This window comes from Sinocyclocheilus anshuiensis, unplaced genomic scaffold (assembly GCF_001515605.1).
Source record: "Sinocyclocheilus anshuiensis isolate Anshui unplaced genomic scaffold, SAMN03320099.WGS_v1.1 scaffold1145, whole genome shotgun sequence".
NCBI lineage: Eukaryota > Metazoa > Chordata > Actinopteri > Cypriniformes > Cyprinidae > Sinocyclocheilus > Sinocyclocheilus anshuiensis.
In genome coordinates, this window is record NW_015557118.1 from 238056 (window position 1) to 264039 (window position 25984).

The following is a 25984-nucleotide window of genomic DNA, read 5'->3' on the forward strand; positions in this document are numbered from 1 at the left end:
TACTCGGTACCACCGGTACTTAAAAAAACCTGGTACCGTAACGTTTTCATTTTTTTAGTACTGACTTGGTACCGACATACCGGGTCTTTTGACAACACTACCCCTACCTCTGATATTGTACTTAATTTTTTCAAGTTTAAAAAAAAGACCAAATCTTTGAGCCAAACTGAAATAGACGGGGGTTTAGGGGAGGTCCAAGATAACAGTATTCTGCGCCTAGCAAGAAGAGATGCAAAAGCTATGACATCAGCCTGTCTCCGGCTTAAAGGCCTGAAACATTGGGATATATTTTAGAAAGTTTTGCCTTTTTAAATTGTATAAAGCTAAGTCTAGCACACGAAGTGGTGGTATGTACATTGTCTAATACTCTACTCCAGTAGTCATTCTCAAACTCGAGGTCAAGTTCCTCTTCCCAAGCCCTGATTATTTTAATGCTGTGAGAATTATCCTTTGACAGGATAATTGCATATATTTTAGAGATAATCCCACGCATATGAAGATTCAGTTTAAATGCCTCCTCCCATGGAGACTTTGTAGGCAGAGAGGGAAACCCAGAGAGCAGAGAGGAGACACAGTGCCTAATTTGAAAGTACCGAAATAGGTGAGAGGAAGGCAAATTAAATGATGACGATAATTCAGAAAAACTTGCAAACACATTATTAATGAAAAGATCTTCAAAGCATTTCAGACCTTTCTTTTCCCAGAAAGAGAATACGGAATCTGAAAAGGGAGGAAGAAAGAGATGATTATTATGTATTGGAGCCATGGTTGATGCCGAGGTAAATTTAAAATGACGTAGAAATTGAAAGAATATTTTAAGAGAAGAACATACTATTGGATTATCCGTGTAATGTGAAGGGGACATGGGGAGAGAAGAGAACACCATAGAAGGGAGAGATGTCGAAATACAAGACTTAGCTTCTAAGTAGCACCATGGTAAAGAGGAGGCCTGTACCCAGAACACCAGCTTCTGAATATTTGCTGCCCAATAATAATACATAAAATTGGGCAGGTAAAGCCCTCCACTTAGTCGACTTTTTTGAAGCAAAAGTTTGGAAACTCTAGGAGTTTTACCTGCCCATATAAAGGAGGAGATTAATTGATCTATATTCTTGAAGAAAGATTTGGGCAGAAACAGAGGAATAGCTTGAAAGTGGTAAAAAAATTTGGGGAGAATATTCATTTTTACAGCGTTTATCCTACCTAGTGGAGATAATGGAAGAGAAATCCATCTTAAAAAAGCTGACTTCATGTATGAAACTAACGGTGTAAAATTTGCTGCTTTTAAGGCAGAATAAGAAAGGGTAACATTAACACCAAGATACTTGAATTTAGAACTCTCCAAGTGGAAAGGTATGTCATTCTGTTTTAATTTTTGGGCAGATTGATTTATGGGTAAACATTCACTCTTCTGCAGATTTAGTTTATACCCAGAGAATTTCCCCAAATCATCTAATAGATGTATTATCACAGGAATAGATGCAGTTGGATCGGTAACGTAGAGTAATAAGTCGTCAGCATATAGGGCTAATTTATGTTCGATTCCCTTGCGGATTATACCTTGAAATACAGGAAGTGTTCTAAGCATTATTGAAAGGGGCTCAATAGCTATGGCAAAAAGTAATGGGGATAGGGGGCATCCCTGGCGTGTACCCCGTGATAAGGTAAAATACTCTTAAGGTAAAAAAATCTTAACATCAACATTGAGGAGGCTAATAGGTCTGTATGAGTTACATAATGTTGGGTCCTTCCTATCTTTAGGCAATAGAGTTATAGATGCTTGTCTCAGTGTTGGGGGCAACATACCTAGATCTAAAGCTTCCTCAAATACAGACAAAAGAAGCGGGGCCAGTTTGACATGAAATTTCTTATAAAATTCGGAAGGCAACCCGTCTGGGCCAGGGGATTTCTTAGATTGCAACGAATTAATTGACTTAGTGATGTCCTCTAAGGTGATGGGTCCATCAAGTTCAGGCACTAAAAGAGGATCAACCCTAGGGAAGTTAATACGCCCAAGAAATTGGTTAATTTCTTCTGAATGGCCAGAAGCTTCAGTTTTATACAGAAAAGAGAAAAAGTTTTTAAAAGTTGAATTAATCTCCACAGGATCTGAGGTTAATGCTCCATCGGGCTGTGCAATTTGAGCAATAAATCGCGAAGCTGCTCGATTGCGAAGCTGATGGGCCAGGAGGCGACCGACCTTATCCTCATGTTCGTAGTAATTACCACGCGCGTGTAACAAAAGTCTCTCCGCCTCACCTGTGGATATAATGTGTTTTTTTAACCTTAAACCGCATAAACACATTTCATTACACCAAATACACAAAATAATGTTCTTTTTAGCAACATCATATGATCCCTTTAAATTGACATGACCTTCACTAAACGTCAGAGAGAATCCTCACGTTCATTGACTGCAACGTCTGTAGAAACGCTAATAGCATAGTGTTGTTTGCTGATGTAAAGAGTGAAAATTAAACAATGAAAATTGGTTTACCAGCAGAATCAATGGGAGAATCAGCACCCGTATAGCTGAAGAAGCAGAAAAGATCTGAAGAAAGCCATAAAGTGTAAACATTACACAAGGTGGGATGATTTGATGACGGAGAAAATCCTGAGTAGTGATGCTCAAGTTGCTTCGGTTACACTTTATTTGAAGGGGTGTGCATAAGACTGACATGACACCTTCATAATCATGACATGACGCTTCTTTTTGTTGGACAGATAAGGAAATTAATTATTGTAGACACTCTGTAAAAGTCACTATAGTGTCATTTACATACACACAGCAGATGGGAGTGCAGTGTATAACATCATTGTGGTATCAGAGCTTAAAGTGCGCAAAAAAACAGTGATGCTATCATGCTAATGCTAGCTAAACAACTAGGTACTGAATGGCCTTTTAAGACATAATAATATGATTTACTTGGTAAGCTAGGCTAAGGTGTTTACTATAGTATTTTTTTTTGGAATTAGTTTTATTTTTTTACCTAATACCAGATGATTTTGCTTTGAGAGAAATAAAAACATGCTATTTTGTAAGAGCTGTAGCCTACTGGTTAGCACGTGCACCCAAACACATCGACTTGTTCCTCGAGTGCAGATAACAGAAGTTTGAATTGGATACGAGTCAGATTTATTGTGTCACTTCCTTTGCATCAACTATCACTGTCAATGAAAGTCTCAAAAAAATGTAGGAAGGCCAGGGTTGGTCTGTGCTTTTGTGGCAAAAAAATGGTCAAAACTCCTTTTGCTCAAGCTGGAGATAAGAAAAGTTAGAGGAAAGAGAAAACTGGGCTTGAAATGAGACAAGGTGTTGAAGTGAGGAAGAAATATAAATCGTGACTCACGCGCTGTGTGATTCATTGTTTTCCTTCATTACTTGTTTATTCCCTGTGTTTTGATCCTCTTCTCCAACTCTGTTGATAAGCTGAGCCCTCATTGCATTGGGCCGCTTCGCTGCTTTTGTGCTATTCAAGTGTGTTTATGAGGTTTTTGTTTATTTCTGCAGCTCTCGGTGGAGTGTGTCTAGGTCTACGTACGTCGTCCCGCTTGCGATTTATGTTTGCTGCACTGGCGCCGATCACCACGTCTTTGTTCTTTTGTGTGGCGTGTGTTTGTCTAGCGTGTTTTAGCAGTGGCATATGTCGAGCTGCTAATGTAACATCGCAAACGTTGAATGTACGTGTCTGTCAGTGTTGTAAATAAGCGTCAGTAGACTGCCTGACAGTAAGTCACTGTAGTTTCTGTCTGTCGGGCCAGCAGGCCAGCCAATGTTTTCTTCTCTCCATTCCTTTTTTTTCTCTCCTCTCCCCCTCTTCTTTTTGTGCTTTTTCATGTCCCAAATGGCGTCGGCAATGCTGAGGGGAGTCTCCAAATACTCATTAATGCATTAATGGCCACTCAGACGCCAGTCCGTGCAGTATTCCTTGGGAACTTACAGGGAGGGAGGGAAAGAGGTGGGGAATTAGCGCAAAGGAGGGCCGAGAGAGAAAAATAATGTTATTTCCTTGTTTTATTGTCGAGATTTGTATATCTGCAGGCGCTATTGGCTGTAATCCTCAACAGGACGAGGTGCTGTATGGTGCCGTTGTGCTTTAAAGGACACGGCTGAGCTTATTTTGGTTTCGACTTTTTCCCTTTGACATTTTCTACTTCCTCATCTCATTGGCGCACATGAAATATGAATCGGCAGGATTAAGCCTGCGTCTTGCCCATTGAAAGGCAGACAAACGACAGGTGTCTGAGAGTGTGTTTATGTGGATATTGAAGGTGGGCAGGGTGTAAAAATGAGCCCGGTGTGTTTGTGGTTAAGGTACTGGCACGTAATCAGATTCAGCGTCGTCAATCAGGAGGAGCAGTTGCTTGCCGTGAGCTCACGTTTCACACTGCAAAAGGTGGGCTTGTGCTACTGGGCCTGACGCAGTGGCGTATTCAACCTGCTCTCTCTGTAGAGTCTCATCTCTCTTCAGACCTTTTTTTTTGGTGTTCATTTTTGGCACAGGATGTTTGTATTTAAGCCAGTTGAAGTGTTTACTTGTGAATCAGTAGACTAATGCTTGGTAGGAAATTGTGTGTGACCTGCAGACTATCAAAACTGGGGATGTGCAAAAACAGCGTATTACAAACTTCTTGTTGAATAATCATTCTAATGAATAATTAATGAATAATAATAATATATATAATTTTTTTTTCATGAAATAAGTTTCCCTTGTAATTTATATGTTTTTTTCTTACCAAATAAAAAGTATAGACCACAAGGTAGCCTGTATGTTTTTTCTTTGTGCACTTTTTCCAACTCCCTCCTCATGTAAATTAAATTTCACGGCTATCAAATATATTTATAGTTCTTAGTGGGAAACTCCCAACAACCATTTTTCCATTAATGACAGTTATTATAGAAAATACTAAATTTTGTTATCTAGAAAATACTTTATTTTCTGCATTTTTATTTTATATTTTATTTTATTTTATTTTGCATACTGAAGAAGCTCTCTCTACATTCACTAATCGACTAGTCACCCATTTATTGTGTGGATTTGGGTTAGATTAATAAACCAGCTTGAGCGTGAGTCATTGAGGGACTGGTGTCTGGATCTTTATTTTTACTGCCTTAAAGGGTTAGTTCACCCAAAAATGAAAATTCTGTCATTAATTACTCACCCTCGTGTTGTTCGAAACCCGTAAGACCTTCGTTCATCTTCAGAACACAATTTCAGATATTTTTGATGAAATATGAGGGCTCGCCTGACCCTCCCATAGACAGCAAGGTAACTACCTCGTTCAAGGTCCAGAAAAGTACCAAGATGATCGACAAAGTAGTCTGTGTGACATCAGTGGTTCAACTGTAAAGTTACGAAGCTACGAGAGTACTTTTTTTGTGCAAAGAAAACAAAAATTACAACTTTATTCCACACGCTCGCGTCATGGTACTGTCGTGAACGCGCGTCCACAAGTGACGCAGTAGAGACGAAAATGTGGAATAAAGTCGTTATTTTTGTTTTCTTTGCGCAAAAAAGTATTCTCGTAGCTTCGTAACTTTACAGTTGAACCACTGATGTCACACAGACTACTTTGTCGATCATCTTGGTACTTTTCTGAACCTTGAATGTGGTAGTTACCTTGCTGTCTATGGGAGGGTCAGAGAGCCTTCAGATTTCATCAAAAATATCTTAAATTGTGTTCCGAAGATGAACGAAGGTCTTACAGGTTTGGAACAACACGAGGGTGAGTAATTAATGACAGAATTTTCAATTTTGGGTGAACTAACCCTTTAATGCATCGCATTCCCTGCGCTGTTATTGTACATACTTCCTATTCAAGGAAGAGCACAGAGGCTCATCATCTCCGCTGTAATATGTGATAAAAGTATGCTCCTCCGTACATTACTGCCTGCCAATAAATCGCAACGTCATAATTTTATTTTGCAGTGAAGCTCGTCTGATTTCATTGCAACCTGATGTCATGTGTCATCATGGTTCTGTCTCGAAAATACGCAAAGGAAACTGTCCCAACAGATTGGGACATGTATGTCTTAACTGTCCACCAGTTCTCTACGCATGATCAGCAGTTCTCCTGGCTTTCATCGTCTTGAACACAAAATGCTGCTGTGAGCCCATTCAGCATTTATTGAGGAGGTAAGAGCTTTGGGATGGGTCTGAATCTAGGGCTATTGCCCCTTTCTTTCCCTCTCCAAGCCCCTCAAAGGAAGGGAAAAGGTGATGCTTTGCATGTGAATGTGCACCTCGGTCTCAGATGTGTAAATAGCAGTCTGAGAAAGTAGCTTTATTCTAGCGGACGTGATTTTGGAGGCTCTACTTGGGTTTTGGCTTGGCGTCATTCAGATGTAGGATTGGACTATAAATAGTGGCTGTCCCACAAGAGCTCAGCTGACCTTCTACTTTCCAACCGAGCATTGTTTTATTGAGCCAAGCTGGTGGCCTTGAGACAAAGATTTGCTGTCATGAAAGCGCAAGACGTTACTGCCTCCGTAAATGGCAGACGAAAACTTTATAAGCTCAGAATCAGATTTGAATTGACTGTGTAGTGATGAATAATTGGTGAACTTTTATTTGTGGATTTGACATATTACAGTATTTTATTGCATTATCAAAAAATAAAAATGTAAATAAATAATGGTATAAAAAAAGTGTAAACATTTAAAATCAAATTTATATATATTTTTTTTTGGAAGTTTCCATGATAACACTGCTGTGAATATTTATTATTAATTATAAAAGTCTGGGATCCATAGGATTTTTTTAGCATTCCACCCTGCTAAGATATTGACATCAGGCATCTGAAAATCCATATTGGTCCACAAGTATATCTAAGTTTATCTCTCTGTTGCTCTATAGTTGAGTGGAAATTATGGTATCACTGCTTATTCAACTCCCTAGTTGGAAACTAGTGTTTAGTCTTGGTATGTTGAAATGTTTGGCATTGAAAACTTCTATGCTTATACAATCCTGATTGTTGTAGTCCTAAATAAAGCAGATGACAATCAGGATTCATCGACTTATGGTTGCTCCAGTAATGATGTGCTCCTTCCAATAATGCAATCAGCTGTGAGGTCCAGGTTCTGTTGAGCAGATGGATGAACGTATGGAAGAATGGAGGGAAAGTGAGCCGTGTCCAGGCGCTGGAGTGTGACCGACTAGGAGAGCAGGTGCTGTCCTCCATGTCTACTCTTACCATCAGTCTCGAACCCTGTCGATATCCAGCCTAACTGACCGTAGCTCACATAGAGACAGTTGAGCATGTACAAGCTCATGTCCGAGCATGCCTTTTATTCTCAGATCATCATTTTTAATTAGAACATGGGCTGTATGAGGCAGGGTGAAACTAAATTAAGTTTCAGACTGCTCTTTCTGCTCATCACCGTCAGTATACTTTATAATAATCATTAATTTGCTTCCTCCCCAGTGATGAAGCTTCCTTATTAAGACCTTCCTTCCTTAATGAAGCTGAACGCGGCCTCATATCTAGGATTATATATATGTTTATTAATCTCTCTCCATGTTGCGAAAAAACAAGGCAGACTGTAGATGGTAGATAGTAAAAGCTATTTACTGGGTCAATGACGTGACAATCTTTTTTTGTTCTATCAATTAATTTCTTAAAACAAACATTGAAAATACAACTAATGCATGTAGTGACTTGAGTACACCTCATCTATGATAAGCATGTGTTTAATTTCTGAATTAAAGTTAATTAAAATTTTTTGGGAGGCATAAAGTCATAAAGATCAACTGTCCTCATATAATAAAGAAAAAACAAAACGTGTTAAAGAAATTCTTGAAAAGTAAGTTGTAAGCTTTTTTTGTTTTAAAGTATCAGATAACTTGAATGAGAAGGGAAAGGGTAGTTAATGTGGTGGTAAATGTAATATTATGACATTTTATGAAATTCATGATATTTGTGAAAAAAAATCATTTTAGAACATAATGATTTAGATGTGCTTAACCCTCATGTGGTGTTCGGGTCCTTTTTGCTCTGAAAAAAAATTTTTTCCCGAAAAAACTAGTTAATGTTATCGCATTGGACTGAAATTTTGTGACTTTGTTCACAAAGGGTATAACTACTTCTAAAAAAATGTTTGATCATTTTCATACTTTTCTGGGGGAGATTTTTCACCTTGTTACACCCGTGATGTTACAGAGCAAAAAGGACCCGGCCTCAAACAAATGCTTATAAATCACTTATTATGCTATATTATCACCAAAGATTGGATTCAATCTTTTTGTCAACTTCTTATCTTTCATTTAGGACTGGTTTTGTATTTCTATTTGCTTCTGATTAATCGTAGGCCTCATTTATCTGAGAGTAGGCACCTCATTTTTTGAGTGAAAAAAGCATTATTTATGAATAATTTTCGCAATATTAAATAAAAACTGAAGAAAATGTGCACTGTTTATCACACTAGTGTACTTTAATGTTTAATCAGGGAGTTTGTTTTGAAAGGCTTTTATTTTGTACAAAATGGCACAAAGTCACTCTTGTGGTGTTCCCGGTCAAAAATGAGTGAGTGAGTGAGTGAGTGAGTGACTGACTGACTGAGTGAGAGAGTTATACTATCAGATTGATGAAATGATATTGGATGCAGTTCAGGGTAGGATGAAATAGAAAACTTGTAAGTGTGTTAGGGTTCTGAACACAACACAAGGGTTTTAATGTGTAAAGAAGATATTACGGTTAACTTGATTGTTACCCCACATTACATTTTTAAGAGAAATTGAATCTTTTCTTGAAAATAAGAGTTCTGAAGTGAATGTAATTAATATGAATACAAAGATTGCGCTACAAAGATTTGGGTAAATGTATAGGCTATGTATTTTCTTTATTTAAAGAAATAAAAGTGATCAGAAGTGACAGTAAATAAATGTATAATGTTACAAAATGTTTCTGATTCAACTAAATTTTATTAATTTGAACTTTCTATTTATCAAGCAATCCAGAAAAAAAAGTGTCATATTTTCCACAAACATTCTTAATATTTTTATGGAAACCATGACACAAACATAACTGTTTTCAACTTTGATGATAATAAGAATGTTTTTGAACAGCAAATCAGCATATTATAATGATTTCTGAAGGATCATGTGACTATGAAGACTGGAGTAATGATGCCAAAAACTTTGGCAAAACAAACAAACAAAAAATTTCACAATATTACTGTTTTTAATGTGTTTTTGATTAAATAAATGCCCTGGTGAGAATAAGACACTTCATTCAAAAACATAAAAAAAAAATCTTACAAACCCCAAACTTTTGAACAGTGTAGATTTCGATGAACTTGGCAAATATGTCTGATTGAACTTGCTGTCATTACTTATTACCCTGTTTAGACATTTCTTGTAAGCATGACTACTACTGCCGTCTAGCCAATGAAAAAAGGCGCGTATTGTAAAATACTTGCTGCAGGTGGAGCGTGTGAGGACTTGTCCTGATAGGAGTCTGACTGTCAGAGAGATTTGTTTGTAGTGCTAAGAGCGAGACCGCGGCATAACAGGGTGTGTGCGTGCCTCTGGTGGCTTCCCACGGGTGGGCCGACAGGTGAGCCGATAGAGGAGGATGTGTTTCCTCGTTCTCTGAGTGATGTATTCGATTTAATTGCGTCTGCTTCTGTTGATTCATGCTCGTTAAATGCTCTTCTTGAACCGCTGCCAGCTCCATTCAGTCACCCAACTGAGAAAAACAGCCACAAGAGATGGTTCATGAGAATGTTTTACAGTTGTCGCACTAATTAAAGGCGTCTAGTTTGACGAGATGACTCAGGGCAAGTGCACCGTTCAACAGGAAAGCAGGAACATGTCTAGTCCTATGCAAACCAAGAGGAAAAGGCGTATACGGCTGCAGCTCTATACCAAAGTTTACTTTACTTTGTTTCCCAGTTCTCTGTCTGCTTTGCCGTAAGATAACGTCTGACTTCCTCTTGCGACCTTCACTCACGTCATTCACAGGTTTTACATACGTGAGATTGTGTATGTTTATGGTGTGCGTGTTTTGTCTGCTGCTACCTAGACACGACTCAGTTAGACCCAGACTCAGCTGTGTGATGTCTGTTGCCTGGGCAATATACTGGATGATGGGATGGCATGCTCTAGACAAGTGCATTTATTCTTCAACCCCTGCTATGACAGGAAACAGAAAATAATGTTGTTTGATACTGACAAACAACCATATTGTGATAATGTACCAAAAATGTCATAGTTCAAATGTCCCATTTTTTAGTTTTATTATTTTTTTAAAACTTTAATTTTAATTAATTTTTTTACTTTAATTAAATCAGTTACATTTATTTAATGCTTCAATTTGATTACATTTAATGTTTTAATTCAATTGCGTTTATATAATGTTTTAATTCAATTGCATTTATATCATGTTTTAATTCAATTACATTTAATGTTTTAATTTAAATGAATTTAATGTATTGTTTTAATTCAGTTGCATTTATTTAATGTTTTAATTAAATTACATTAAATGTTTTTAATTTAACAGCGTTTAATTTAATGTTTTGAACTGTATTTATTTTATTGTTTAATTATTCCATTTGATTTAATGTTGAAAAGAATCCAGTTGTAAATGAAAGAACTAATTACTGTTTAGGGATGCACCGAAATGAAAATTCTTGGCCGAAGCTGAAACCGAACAAAATGAAACACTGGGCCGAAGGCCGAATACCGAACATGGTTTTTCGAGTTTTTTTTCCCCATGTATTTTGCAATTTGTTTTCACCACTGCATAAATTAAATAGCCAAAATGTGCTTTTTACTGATTTGTCTTGCTTTTCAAAGAAAAAAATCAATTACAAAACAACAATTAAAAAATATTTAACAATGAACATTTTAACATTCTAGCAGACACTATACCAACAAAGCACAATTTAACTTAAAATTAATAAGTTAGTAAAATTATATTTTTTGGCCATCAGATCCCCTTCTTGAATCAGGCATGTATTTTTTACTGTACAATTAAAAGCAGCCTTGCTGAGAAGAGACTTCTTTTAAAACATTAGAAAATATTACAGATCCTAATTTGAACACTATATGTGAATGTTATAATAAATGTATTAACATAGCTGTTATAATTATTATTGTCATTATTATTGTCTTTTATTGTATGTTACAGAACAACAGTAACATTACAACAATGCTAACATTTATGAATGAACTTTTATTTTGGCGGAAACGCACAGGAAGACCTCAGTGCTTCTTTTTGTTGACAACAGCAGATTTATAAATGAGTTTCATTACGAATACGTCGTACGTATCGCATTGTCACATGCCTTGTAAAAAAATCATAAAAATGTGACTGAACAACTGACGAGTAACACGGTTTCAGCGCAGATTTTCCTCGCGCTTTGGACTTGAACCCTGGTTTACTATGGTTAACAAGCAGAACCGCGGCGAGTTCGTGCAGCGCTGTCAGAATACGTGCAATGCGCGCGTGTATTAGAAAACATAACGTTCTGTAGTTTATTTACTAATTGTTTAAAGCCTTTTCGCGATTTCAATCGTCATACAGTAACCAGCAACAATCAGCCCTTCCTCTTCTCATCGAACACATGCGATGCAGTACTAAACAGTCTCTCGCTGTCGGTGCTTGTAATGATTTTTGTGTCTTTCTCTGACAGTTTTAAATGCTTCCACACTGCTAACATGTGTGCTGCATTAAAGAGTGCGCGCCTCACTCTTCGCTGGTTGCTAGTTGATCGCGTCATATCATTGTTCGGTGCAATTTATTCGGTCTTTTCGCTTATTCGGCCGAACACCGAAAGAGCTTTTTTTGCTATTTTCGGCCGAATAATTTCAGTTGCCGAACATTCGGTGCATCCCCTATTACTGTTTTGAAAATAGATATGACCGGTTATTTATACAAGATTTCGAATTGGTAGAATAATCGAGTTGGTTGGACGTCATTATCAACACGCAGACGTAATCACTGGTACATGTTTATTTATAAATCCATCTTGGGTTTACTGCCTCCATATCTTTGTTCCCTCACCCAGCCTAAAGCTCCTGGAGCTTATTCTTCTGCACTCACAGGACTTGTACATTCTTTCGGGTCCATTTGCACAAACTGAACTTGGAAAACAAGCTTTTCAGTTTGCAGCGCCCAATGATTGGAACTTTTTACAACACAGCTTGAAGTTGCGGACCTTAGTGTCAGTGGACAATTTTAAATTCTTGATTAATGAGCTGTTAAAGGAAGAATTAATTTGTAAATGTTTTTAATTGTTGTCGGCACATTGTTTTGGTGTTCTTCTTGTGAGGTGTGGTGCTGCATCTTGGCCAGGTCACTTCTGTAAAAGAGATTTTTCATCTCAGAAAGTTTTACCTGGTTAAATAAAGGACAAAATAAAAAATTGGACATTGAAGACTCACTCATTCATATTTATTGAAAGAGGAGGAGAAACCAGTTTGTGACTTGTGTAAGAATTTTTTGAGTAAAACATCTTAATAGAATGTCCCATTTTAAATGATATTAGACAGCATTATTACACAAAAAATATATATTAAAAGACATTTTTAAAAAGGTCTCTCCTGGAAAAATGTTAGAATTTTTGTCATTCGATTAAATTGAAAGATTCTATATGATTTTTATCAGTACTACTGTTGTTATTTGTATGTGTTTTGTATATTGATTGCTTCTTTAGAAAATGTTATTGTAAATGTATTGAAATTATAGTGTTAATGTTGCCATGAATATAGCCATTATAGTTGCTGATATGCTGTTAAAGCAAATAAATAAATTTAATGTCGAAAATAAAAAAATTTGACTGCATCATATTAATTTGGAGAGTGGTATGGTATCTAATAAAACACTGGGACATTTTACTGTTTGGATCACTCTGCTTGTCTGTTTTTGTGGTTATTCCAGACCAGAGTATGTAGATGGAAACAGATTTTAATTAAACATTTTTGTGTGTGTGTGTGTGTGTGTGCTTGGGCTGTATGTGAAATTATTTTAAATTTTTTCAAAATAATTTTTGTAATTATATTTGGAGACAGTATGCATTCTTCTAGTAAGTAATATTGTTACCAGGCAGCATAGCATCTTGGTACATTAGTAGGTTTTCGTTTATCACCCGTTTACAACCGCTTTGATTTGTGGCTCAGCTAATTAGAATTTGTACTCGACCTGAACTATCTGTTATATAATGTCTGTTTTTCAGTCTTAGGTTTGTATTTTTGAACTCTCCGTTCCTCTGTAGCCACCTGCTGCACTGACCTCACCTTGCACCCAATCAGACCCTCAGAGCAGCCTGATTTTTTTTTGTTTTAAAGTCTGGATTTACCCAGACAGACCGACACAGAAAGAGACGCTGGGGTTACATTGGCCAAAGCAGCTTTAGGACCCCCTGGCATTAAGGGAGAGCTGGGTGCGTCAGAAAAAAAGGATGGGGGAGGGGTCCAGACAGACTTAGCTGTTCCCCCACTTAGCCCCCCCAAAGTCTGGACATAGATACACACACACACACACACACACACACACGGCATTGTACACATCTCCCACCAGCTGTCAGGACACTAGGCAGTAGGATCTGGTCAGAGGTTATGATTGTTTATTAGGTTGAGTGTTGTTTTTTGTGAGTTTCAGGTCAGAGTGCCCTGTTGCGTGGCGTGTAATCCCTTCTCACACATAAAACACACTAATGGCTCCCATTAGACTATGCCAACAGGCCGAATGTCTCCCTTAAAGTGACATCTGTCCATTTACGAAACACTTAGCCATGGTAACAACAGTTTACAGCTGGTTTACACAAAACAAATTTTGTTGCAGAAAAAAAAAGTCATTTGCGTTGTTACGGTTCCTTCGGGGTTGGTTTTGTATTCTTGGGATTGCTTCGCTGTATTGCAGGGGCCATTTGGAAGGAAGAATTTTGTGTTGTTCAGATGATTAATGACTGACTTGCTGGCCGCTCTTGTTTAAACATCTCTGTGTTCCTCTGCAAGCGACTCTCTGCGGGGCAAATGGCAACAAAACTCTCAAACATGAGACTGCAGCGACTTCTCTTATGCGGGTCAGATTTGTCCGAAGGAAGTGGGATTGCAGGGAAAACCTTCCTCTCTCTCTCTCTCTCTCTCTCTCTCTCTGTCTGTCTGCATTGATAGAGCCACAGGCGGATGAGCTGTACTGTAATGCATGGCACTAGCACTCTCATTCCTGGAAGTCAAAGTCTTGAGAAGGAGACTGTCTCTGCAAACTCCTGAGGAATGGCAACAAGACTCCCAAAGGGCCCCAAACAGCCACTGCACACTAATATCGCTTTTATGAAAGCATCATCAAATGGCTGCAGAAGTTAGATACAAATTGCATTGCATTACCTTTTGGTGCTTGGCCATTTGAGTGTTTTGTGGTTTGAAGCAGTTATTTTTAATTATTTTACACTGTAAAAAATAAATCTGTAAAATAGCAGACTGGGACATTATCTGTTAATTTTAATAATTAATATTTTTTCTATTAATTTCATTTAAATTTTACGACATTCTCTAAAATTCTCTCTACATTGTGTCCGATTATTGTGGATTTTTTTTAGTGTTATTATAGTTTAGAGCAGGGATCCTCAAATCTGGCCCACAAGATCCACTTTCCTGCAGAGTTTAGCTCTAACCATAATCAAACACACGCGAGCAGCATGCTAATCATTGTCTTCAGAATCATTAGAAAATCACAGGTAGGTGAGTTTTATCAGGGCTGGAGCTAAACTCTGCAGTGTATTGGCCGTCCAGGGGGCAAGATTTGAGGAACCCTGGTTTAGAGTATTATTTATATGCTATTATAATTATTATTTTGAATTAGCTTTTGTTTTTAGATTTTCAATTTAATTTGAGTGTAATTTTTCATTCATTTTGCTATGTGATTTTAGTTAGTAGTGAACAGAAAAACCATCATCCTTGATGTCACATTGCAGTAAAAACCTGCAAAAATGCATTTGGAATAAATGCCAGAGGGCGCAGACAGAGTAAGCTGCAGTCAAACACACCCGAGCAGCATGCTAATCATTGTCTTCAGAATCATTAGAAAATCACAGGTAGGTGAGTTTTATCAGGGCTGGAGCTAAACTCTGCAGTGTATTGGCCGTCCAGGGGGCAAGATTTGAGGAACCCTGGTTTAGAGTATTATTTATATGCTATTATAATTATTATTTTGAATTAGCTTTTGTTTTTAGATTTTCAATTTAATTTGAGTGTAATTTTTCATTCATTTTGCTATGTGATTTTAGTTAGTAGTGAACAGAAAAACCATCATCCTTGATGTCACATTGCAGTAAAAACCTGCAAAAATGCATTTGGAATAAATGCCAGAGGGCGCAGACAGAGTAAGCTGCAGTGGGGGAAGAAAAGTGTACAACCCAAGTTGTCCAAAGTGCTTCATATTAAACACTTCAGAGAAGGTCATTAGCATAACGTGCCGCACCGAGGCTTTGATTTATTTATTTTTTGCTTACAGTGAATATCATTATTTACATAGTCTTCAATTTGCATGTATGCTTGAAGGAAAGCATTGGGTAAGATGTAAGATTTGTATCAAAGAAATAATCAGCAGATTATTGGATAATCAGAACCCTGTTTTGAAACCAACACCGCAACCACATTGTTGTCTTGCATCCACCTACATCGGTTCTGCTTTCATATTCATTCGACTAATCTTATTGAGATGACCATGATATAAAGCAGACATTACTGGTAGCGTCCAGGGATGGAGAGCTGGTGTCCTGCAGAGGTAGATAGATAAGGTAAATGACCTGGACAGGGTTGACCAGACTCTGATTATTGTTAATAAACTGAGCAGCACTGCAAGCTCCACAGTCTCCGCTCAGCTCAATAAAATGCTCTCTGCCTGGTGTTTTGCTAATTATCTAGAGGCCTGTTTTTGTTTCGGAAAGCATATAAAGCGAGATAGCGCTGACATTAAAAGTTTTTTCATGTATTTTACATGTTATGACCCTGCAGCTGAATATCTCATGTGTTTGGTGTGCAGTCGTGTTCTTCTACTTCAGCTTTTTAAACAAGAACATAGAGATACAATGAACAGTAATTGTCCTGAGCTAAAGGGACAAAAGCTGTAAAGCAGTAATTGCATTATTTTTTTCGATTTGCTGTTCCTTGCAGCGAGTCGATGGCCTTGTCCCTGAGGCTCGGTAGATGTTACCTTATGAAACCACAGGTCCAAATAAATTTCATCTTGTTATACAGATTTGTCAATTTTCTCTCCTGTGTTTGATCACTACCTTGAGCTCATCCTGACGAATACATGGCTGTGGTTCAGGGATCAAACTAGGATCAAGTACTCCAACTTCAATGTATACTAAGGCTTATGAAAATCGTGGGAGTGAGGGAATCTCCATTTTTATTGCGTCTATGACAGCTGCAATTATAGTTTGGAAATGTGTGGAATCAATGTTTTTCTGTAAAATAGTTTCTCCTGTCTTGGCTTAATGCGCTGAGACAATGTTTTAAAATATTCATATTAAAAAATGTTATAGCCAATAGTAACAAGCTGAAAAATTTTTTAATGATAAGGCCGATAACTGATAAACTGATTAAAATTTTATACAGTTTTGTCTACATTAATTTAAAATAAAACACGAAAATCAGTGAATTCAGGCATCCCAACAGGAAAGTGTACAATATGGGAATAAATATTGAAATGTGAACATTTAACAGTGTTGCATGTAAATTAAATAATGTGTTTTTGAATAACTTGAGGTGAGCATTAGATGATGACAAAGGTCATCTAAATGTAAAAATAGAGAAAATGAGCATGTTCATTTAAATATCCAATATGGCTAATTAAAATCTGTAAAACTTATAAGTTACTGATTTTATATATATATTTATATTTGTATATATATTTATATATATTGTGCATCCCTCGGTCCGTTTGATTTCCTTAAGAACGTTTAGACTGTAGTTGTGTGGAATTGTAAAACTTTTCTTTCAGCATCCTTACCATACTGGCACAGCGACTTTGAATCAGCAAATAATATGAGATTGGGGGCGGGACTATCTGTTTGACTGACCAATTGCAGATGAGTGTAGCATTCAGGAAATCAGACATTATTTTTGCAGTTCTGTTTGATGATGCTAGTTGCACTTCACCTCCAAGCTATCAGTTTTCATAATGTATTATATATTTGTGGAATATGCATTTTGTTTTAAATGAAGCATGCAGTACTTATATTGATCTAACCGTGGTATTGAGCAATTTATGGTTTTACCTTTGAGTCACTGTGACCTTACAACAAATACCACACATAAACTTCTACACAAGATCTAGGGTATCTGTTTATAAAGAAAAAAAATCAGGCAGCCTTCCTTCACTTACTATAGTACAAGGAAATTTTATATTACACCAATATGCCACTTAATCTAACTGCCTGACGGTCTTGCATGATTCTGCCCTGCCAGATGGCCCTGGAATTGCTGAACCATCCTCCTTCCTTTCATTTGGCCCCTGAGTTCTCCTAGGCCAAGCTGGAGTGAGGTTTCTGCTGATGCCCCCTCCAGTGCCAGCACTCCCCCTCTGCCTTCCTGTATCTGAGAACCAGCCTGACAGCTTCCCTGTCCATAGAGACATTGGCAGGAGATGGGGCCTGTGCCAACCTATCAGATAATCTACTCGAAAGGAAACGGCCACAGGCCCTCCGGCTCTTTGGCAGACGCAGCTTCAGCTTTTGGCCTCAGCGGAGACGTGATAAATTAATCACGATTTGTACTCGGCTTAGATTCGTGTAGTCATTTACTCTGATGTATTCTTTATAGAAAAGCGCAGTTTCGTTTTCTGTTTTTCCTGGCGGTAGCTGACAAGTGAGTTACCGCCGTTGTGGAGTGCACCAGCTTTTTTGACTGCGCTTTCCCTTTAAAATGAAGACCGGGAGGTGGGACTAACACAGACCGAAGGTCCCCAGTAAGGCAGAGTTGAGTGTTATCTGGGGAAAATGCTGACAGGCCTCCGAGCGGCAGCTCTAACCTTGAGCTGGTGCACAAACAGTAGCAGGGCAGAGTCAGGCTGGTACAGACTGTCTCCACTGCCCCCAAAAACAATCCCACAATCCCCGTCTCCTCTCCCCTCTCCTCTCCCCTCCCCTGCCCCCACCCTCCTCCCTTTCTAGCGTCCTCTCCCGGCAGAAAGCAGAGCACCCTGCCACCTAGAGGTGGAGGAATTTTCTTCCGTCACCGACCAGACAAAAATAAAGAGCCAAGTCATTTGGAAGATTCGAAGATTTCGCATGTCCGGATGGAACGGAGCCAGTTGGTGAAAGATGAATTAATCATGGTATGAGGAAAACACTTAACCAGAATGCTCTCATCCCAGCTTTACTGTGCAGGAATGAAAGGTTCAGATAACGCCGTCAGACCTATTTAGGAGGAAAAACGTCACTTGAGATTTCAAGAAAAAATATATAAATATATATTGTGCCAGCAGCACCTTTTTAATTTTCCAGTCCCCCAATGTGTCTGGGTGACTATTGGTCACATGTTATATCTTTTTACATCAGACAGTTTCAGAGCTGATGACACAGACATGAGCTCTAGAACCTCAACAAAGTCTCTACACTGATGCAACAAAACTAAATTGTTCCCATAATAATTAACAGTGTCGTACTACACATAGCCAGGGTGGCATGATGTGATGTGCCTTCAGTTGGCAGACACCTCTTTCCTATTTTTGTCAAGCTACGCAACTACCCCATCTAAAATAAAAGTAGCTATATTTATCTGTTATATATCATTGATACATTTTATTTTAGCTTTCAATTCCATTCATTGAGATTTGCTGTAGTCTTTGCCTAACAGCATAAGGTCTGGGCTCTATAGAGACCACTCACTGGTAAAGATCGCCACACACTCATTTTTGAAAACCTTTGGAAATCAGCATATCATATTTAGACATTTGCCTTTGCGAAAGTGTTTCTTGTTTAGTGTTCCACATGCACGTTTAGGAAACAGAGTGTGTGCTGTCCGTGGGAATGAGTCTGAGCCTAGATACACTCTGATACAGTAAATAAAAATGTACAAAAAAGTTTATAATTGAAAGTTTCTTAAATGTATTTTGTTTTAATCTATTGCACATATTTTATGTATGGCACATCATTTTACATGGGTACAGGGTTGGATATTCTCAATGTTTTTCAATTGTATGTGATGGAAAGCAATGGAAAGCCCATTAATTTTGGGAATTGGAAAAATTAGCCTAACACAGGAACAAGACAGAATCTAACCAGACCAAGACTGAAAAATCAGCATAGATCTCTTGCAGGCAGAAGTGGGATAGAAGCAAACCTCTGCCTTTATCAAATTCTTAAGTGTAGAAGAAAAGAACCGAAACACAACCAATGTAAAAATGCTACTTTTCAAGTAACTATATGTTTTTTTTTTTTAATTCAGAACCCATAATTCTGTAATATACCTCCTAGACTAGGCAAAAGAGCTGTAAACAAAGACAAACAAATTGTTTGTTGCCCTGTTATGCGGTGTCAGGTCGGCTGTATCACCATTCAGCTTTTAAGTAACTGGAAACATGGGTCAGTTTTGAGAGAGGAAAAGTCTCTTGATTTTTAAGAATACAGTTGAGAAAGCTCCTTTGCCAAATGCTAATAAACAGAGATTTTGTCTGAGTGACCTGCTCTAAGGTTTAAGCCCAATTTATACTTCTGCGTCGAACCTACACCGTAGCCTATGCATAGACGCACACCCTACGCCGTAGCCTGACGTGCACCTCTCCAAAAATCTAACAGCGTGTTAATTCTACGCAGACTGCAAGCGCTGTGATTGGTCTGCTAGAACCCCTCCCTCCGTATTTCTTCGGCTTTTGTCGTGGTACTGCGGGTTACACCAGCAACATGCTCAGGACACTGCAGACTAGCGGTTTGCATGTGTACTGCATGTTGATGCGGACAACGACGCAGAAGTATAAATGAAAACTGATGCATAGCCTACGGCGTAGGTCCGACGCAGAAGTATAAATCAGCCTTTAGTGTCCTGCTGTTTTTCTCCAGCACTCGAACTCTAAGCCACTTACGGCCTAAGGCGTTGCTTTGGAGCCAGCCAAAACGCTACAGTGTTTTCCTTCACCGTGTGTTGCTTTGTGATTGGATCTGAAGGCCCTGCTGTAGGCCGCTCTTGTTCCTCTGCACCCGTGTTGTGGGGTAGGCGCGCGGCTTCGCAGCCAAATTACAGGAAACTGTCGCGCCTAATGACCTGTCTCACTGACTCAAAAACAAAGACGGGGCCTAAAATAAACAATCAACATGAATGTGATATTACACCCCGGTCACTCTCTCATAACTGCGCAAACAAAAGTGCTCAAAGAGGAAGAGGACTTGAGTGTCATCCATCTGGCTCAGCCCTCATTACCGTCAGTTGAGACGGGATCCTCCATCTTTACCCTGTAATTGGGAGGCATCTCATCCCTTTACAGCCCCCAGTGGAGCTCTGTGTTTTGTCTTGAAGAGGGACTCACAAACTGAAACAAATTTTTTTTCAAGCCGCTGAGGGACCGTTTTGCGCCTCAGTCTCGGGTCGAGCAGCCCTGTTTTAGATTAAGGATTGGTCGGTATAATGAGGAGTCCTGCAGCGCCAGGCATCCGCGGTTACGCCGAGGACACATTCATCCATGCTCGCGCTGTCACTTGCTGGTGTGTGTGTGCGGCGGGATACAAACCGGTTCAGCCGTTTCAGGCTTCGCTCCTGTAAAGGAGCAGACAAAGGCCTCCCCCAGGGATATACAGCGGCAATTCTCTCTCTCTGGATTCGGAGGGGACGCGGATACCGGCGATGATGCTACCAGGGGGCTTTTCCCCCTCCCAGCTCACTTGTCTGAACGCTGTGAATACAATAGCCCAGATCTGTGACTTCACCAAGCCTGTTAAACGAGTGGCATTATGATTTTTCCCTCTCGGTAACTCCGACACTGGCCTGACGATTTGCATGACAATGCTGGTGAGGGAGAGAGAGGATTAATTCATTGGATACAGTTGGGGTGAGCACGGGCCAGCTGCGGTGGAGATTGCGATCAGCCGACAGCAGAATTCAGCCCCGCTGGCTCTGCTCATGGAAATGAGGGCAGTCCCGTTGGCTTGGGCCCTTATCCGTCATCACGGTTGTGTGTTCTCTAGGGATGTAACGATTAACTGCGAGCCGGTTGAAAATCGATTTAAATATGTGACGATTCAAATCGGTTGAGATGCTAAACAAATTGCGATTCATTTAGGTGTAGGAGTTTATATGAGTGCATGTCTGAGGGGAACTTACTGTCTTTAGAAAAGTTTAGATGGTATTTTTTCTTTTCATCTTGCCTCTGTATAATGCATATTAAAGTTCGTAAGTTCAGCGCTGCTTTGTTTACAGCGGAAACCAAGGAAACGGTTTAAGCGCCACCTGCTGGCAGAGGGAATCTGCGTCTCGTTCAGCTTTGCTGTTTCATGCAGATATTTTTATTTATAGTTTCACAAAACTGAAGTCAAACCATTCTGTTTTTGCTTCAAATTTCGAAACTATTTCTCTAAATACACGGCAGTGCTCAAAAGGTTCGTTTTCTGCATGTATGCTCAGCGCACTGTTGTTTCCCCCCTCCTTTCCCTTGTTGTCATGACAGTGACTTACGGGAAGCTTTGTAATGGAGTTTTTTGGGTGGTGCGCATTGTGTACACGTAAGCAAATGTGTACGTGGTTGGATGGAGGAGCAGCAGGTGCCGTGGAAGCCCCAGGTGTTCTGTTGTTTCGCTCCCAGCATAAAGCCATCGGACCGTTTCAAATCCCCCCGCCCCTCCTATTGCGTCTGATTAATCAAGGTTTAGCTATCGATCAGATTTACGCGCCCACATTCAACCTGATTATCCTCCGCACAGAATTAACTCTTCAGCTTCCTCCAGGCAGGAAATTATTTTGTAGGACTGAAAAAAGTAATGTAGGCGCACAGATTTCTGCATTGATTGTGGGGGAAATCTGTGTTAAAGATGAATGTACTGAGCTGAAAGTTTATTAAATTTACCTGAATATTTAATAAGTGAACATTTCAGTAGGCAGGGGATGTGTAAAACTTTGTTTAAAGGGTTACTCCACGTCAAAATGAAAATTTTGTCATTAATCACTTACCCCCATGTTGTTCCAAACCCGTAAAAGCTTTGTTTGTCTTCGGAACACAATTTAAGATATTTTGGATGTAAACCGGGAGTCTTGAGACTGTCCCATTGACTGCCAAGTAAATTACACTGTCAAGGCCCAGAAAAGTATGAAAGACATCGTCAGAATAGTCCATCTGCCATCAGTGGTTCAATCTGAATTTCATGAAGTGACGAGAATACTTTTTGTACGCAAAGAAAACAAAAATAACGACTTTATTCAACAATTCGTCTCCTCCGCGTCACCGTAGCGCCATTTTGGAGAGTATCCACTGAACGTAAACTGCGTATACTGTTCTACTTGTCTGTGTCAGCCGCACCACACGGATATGCTGTTTTCGTTCAAATCAAAGCATAAATAAACGTAGAAAACGTATCCGTGTGGTTTACTCAGTTTACTCAGTTTAGAGGATAACATGTATCATGCATTTAGAAAATACACTTCATTGTGACTTAAAATATCTGTCTACATATGTGACCCTGGACCACAAAACCAGTCATAAGGGTCAATTTTTCGAACATGCAACACATGAAAGCTGAATAAATAAGCTTTCCATTGATGTATGGTTTGTTAGGATAGGACAATATTTGGCTGAAATACAACTATTTGAAAATCTGGAATCTGAGGGTACAAAAAAATCTATATATTGAGAAAATCGCCTTTAAAGTTGTCCAAATGAAGTTTTTAGCAATGCATATTACTAATCAAAAATTAAGTTTTAATATATTTACAGTAGGAAATTTACAAAATATCTTCATGGAACATGATCTTTACTTAATATCCTAATGATTTTTGGCCTAAAAGAAAAATCTATAATTTTGACCCATACAATGCATTTTTGGCTATTGCTACAAATATACTCCAGCGACTTAAGACTGGTTTTGTGGTACAGGGTCACATATATATTAGACCCCAAGATGGCTGCTATGTGGCCTGACTTGTCTTAAAGGGACTGTTATAAGTAGATGCTCACTTTGCTTTTCCATAGTGTGTATGTAGGCCTACAGGAAGTGTTCCTGATGGATGTTGTGTGTTTTGTTAATAATCTCATCTCTTTTTTTTTTTCTTCTCATTTTGTGTCTCGGCAGCTGCTCAGAGTGAGGAGAGAGAGCGGGAGTGTGCTTTTAATGACCAGCACCAGCAGGTGGATGAGCAGAGTGTGGCTGCTGACTGGCACATCACCAGAGAAAATAACACCATCCTGTGCAGCAAGAGCAGCCGCTGCTACGGCCTGTGGGAGAAAACACATGACGGAGAGATCCGCCTGGTCAAACAAGGTCAGGATGAACTCAAACACTCAAAAACTTCTGCATATATACTTATGAGGACTGTCCATTGACTTCTGTTTTTCTTAAAGAGACAGTGCAACCATAAAATATGTTCAAAAGTTTGTTCAGCATTACCTCCATGTTGTTTTAAAGTGTGCTACTATTATATGCTAAGCTTTTTACTCACTGAAAAATGACAGCATACTGGTTTATAAGAACATGAGAACATCTCGACTAAACTATTCTTTTAAATTAAGCTAATAACTGCACTCTAACACAGATTAATAGGTTTGCATGATTGTGTTTTAGAACATTCAGTAAATTAAACAAAAATGTCTGATCATTTAGAAATCTTAATTAATAAAAGCTAAATTAGTATTCATGATTCATTAATTGTCATGTTAAATATAATATATATATTATGCATTAATTCATTGTCATATTAAAATTAATAAATTTTTGATATATATATAGGATACGATACGATATGATGACTTTTTCTCAAAATGCATACTTTAAAATGCGCACCCCACGCACATACACAAATGTTTTTCATCCCCACACATTCTTACAGACTTTGTATCTCATTCACTCAACCATCTGCATCCCTTCTTTGCAGGCTGTTGGACTTACATTGGCGACCAGCAGGACTGCCATGACGACCGTTGCGTGGTTACCACCACGCCATCACAGATCCAGAATGGCACCTACAGATTCTGTTGCTGCAGCACCAACATGTGCAACGTCAACTTCACAGAGAACTGGGTGCCCAGCCCTACCAGCACCACCCGTAAGTCCTACAATCACTAAACAGAGCGCTTCTTCATCTCTAGGTCACATCTGAAACCTCCATGTCTGCGTCTGAGAGTCAACGCCCGTATTAGATTTCTGTGACGGAGTAGAACTGGTCTTGCAGGATCCATTGTCATCAGTCTCACCACAAATCATGTTTAAGTATGTTTTATGTCAAATCATCAGATTACAGTGTTTGAGTCCACATCTATAATATACTGAAGGACTCTTTTAGATGATAATTGTCATATTAGCTCATTTCTACAGCTTCACTGTGAGTGCCAGTTTAATTACTGTAGTATTAGCACTGAAAAGGAAAAAGCTTGCTAAAATTAACTTGCACTGGAATGACCAACAGTAACATACTCAATTACTAACATTAGAGTACCTATGTGTGGGTGACTGTGATTTTACTGTTGAGAAACACATTAACGCTAACTGCGTTTAATGCAACTATGTCTGCAAATAAAGAACGTGGTGCATTATGGGATCGAGTGCTATTCTGGTTGAACTGATTGTATAAATCACACTGTGTGGATTGGACTCTGTTTTGCTCTCTTCTACTAACTACTGTATCGACTGTGCTCTGGAATGTTGGATCTCGAAGAAATCTCGATAGTCTAATAGTCGTATTGACTTCTCTGTAGTCGATTGAAGGTCAGCATCCTCTCGTCCATGAGGTCACGGCTTTTAAAAATGAATGCCCACACATTGTTGGAAAGTAGCTCTCTATTGTATTCCCAAGCATTTTTGAAATACAAGTATATCTGTAAGTGTCTCTGTGTTTAGTTTTTAGAATTAGCACCTGGTCTATTTTCAACATCACAGTAAGATCTGACTGTTGGCCTTTTTCAACATATCCCATGATTCCCAAGTCAGTAGGTTGCCAGCTATCATTCTTATTTGACAAAGTGTGCCTGTTCGGCCCATATCAGAGTTGTTTAGGGATCTAGTAACTGGTTTGAGTGTTAGTATGCTAATGGAGCGAGTTGATTTGCTCAGCAGCCAACTTGGCAGTGCACCCAAGAATTTCCAAATGTTTTGCTTCTAATAATTTGTAAGGGTATAATGTAGGGTCCCTGTGATTACCGCGATGTGGAAAACGTGGACGGAATCACGGAATCAGGTCATAAAAAATGGAATTTATTGTATAACACAAATTTTGGGTGAATAAATAAAAAGTAGGTCAGTACACATAAATGAAAGCAGGATATGGACTGGTGTTTGTGAATATTAAATCGCAAATATACTATTTAAATAAGAATCGTGCATGTTCTGCGTGTCCCTGTGTGAATGAATGGTGCAGACACACTGTTTCATTTACTACACACATACTGAAGCGAATGGCGTTTTCAGACTGCTGTCTCAAGTCTGAAAACATGAACATAATCTCCAGAGCTGAGCCATTTCAGTAGTATTTTACTCTTTCTTCATTTCTTTTTTAAGAAAATCATTTGTCATATCATATATACAAACAGAAACAGGTCTTCACAGCAACCTGTCAAAATAAAAGTTTGGTTTAACTGGAAGAAAATGTGACAGAAATATATTATTTAATGTAATGATAGTACTACTACTACTACTAAAATTTTTATTAGAACATAATTTATTTAAGGAATATTTACCAGAAAAATTATTTACTAGAATTTATTTACCAGAAAAAAATGTAAATGCACAATGCAGTATTTCAGGAAAAAAAAAAAAAAAAGATTTTATAGGGCCCTAATGATTTATCTTCCTTTGCCGTAAAAACCTAAGATGGTTTACTGTTCTTAAAGGGGTCATATGATG

The 25984-nt window shown here is 38.6% G+C and overlaps 1 protein-coding gene across 1 annotated transcript in view; it reads left to right on the forward strand.

Annotated features, from left to right (window-relative positions):
- Positions 1-25984, forward strand: part of bmpr2b (bone morphogenetic protein receptor, type II b (serine/threonine kinase)) — a 94437-nt gene that overhangs the window by 19620 nt on the left and 48833 nt on the right. The window contains exons 2-3 of the mRNA XM_016472806.1: positions 23222-23410; positions 24021-24191. Coding sequence (XP_016328292.1) covers positions 23222-23410; positions 24021-24191 — 360 coding nt within the window. The remainder of the gene's footprint in view (positions 1-23221; positions 23411-24020; positions 24192-25984) is intronic.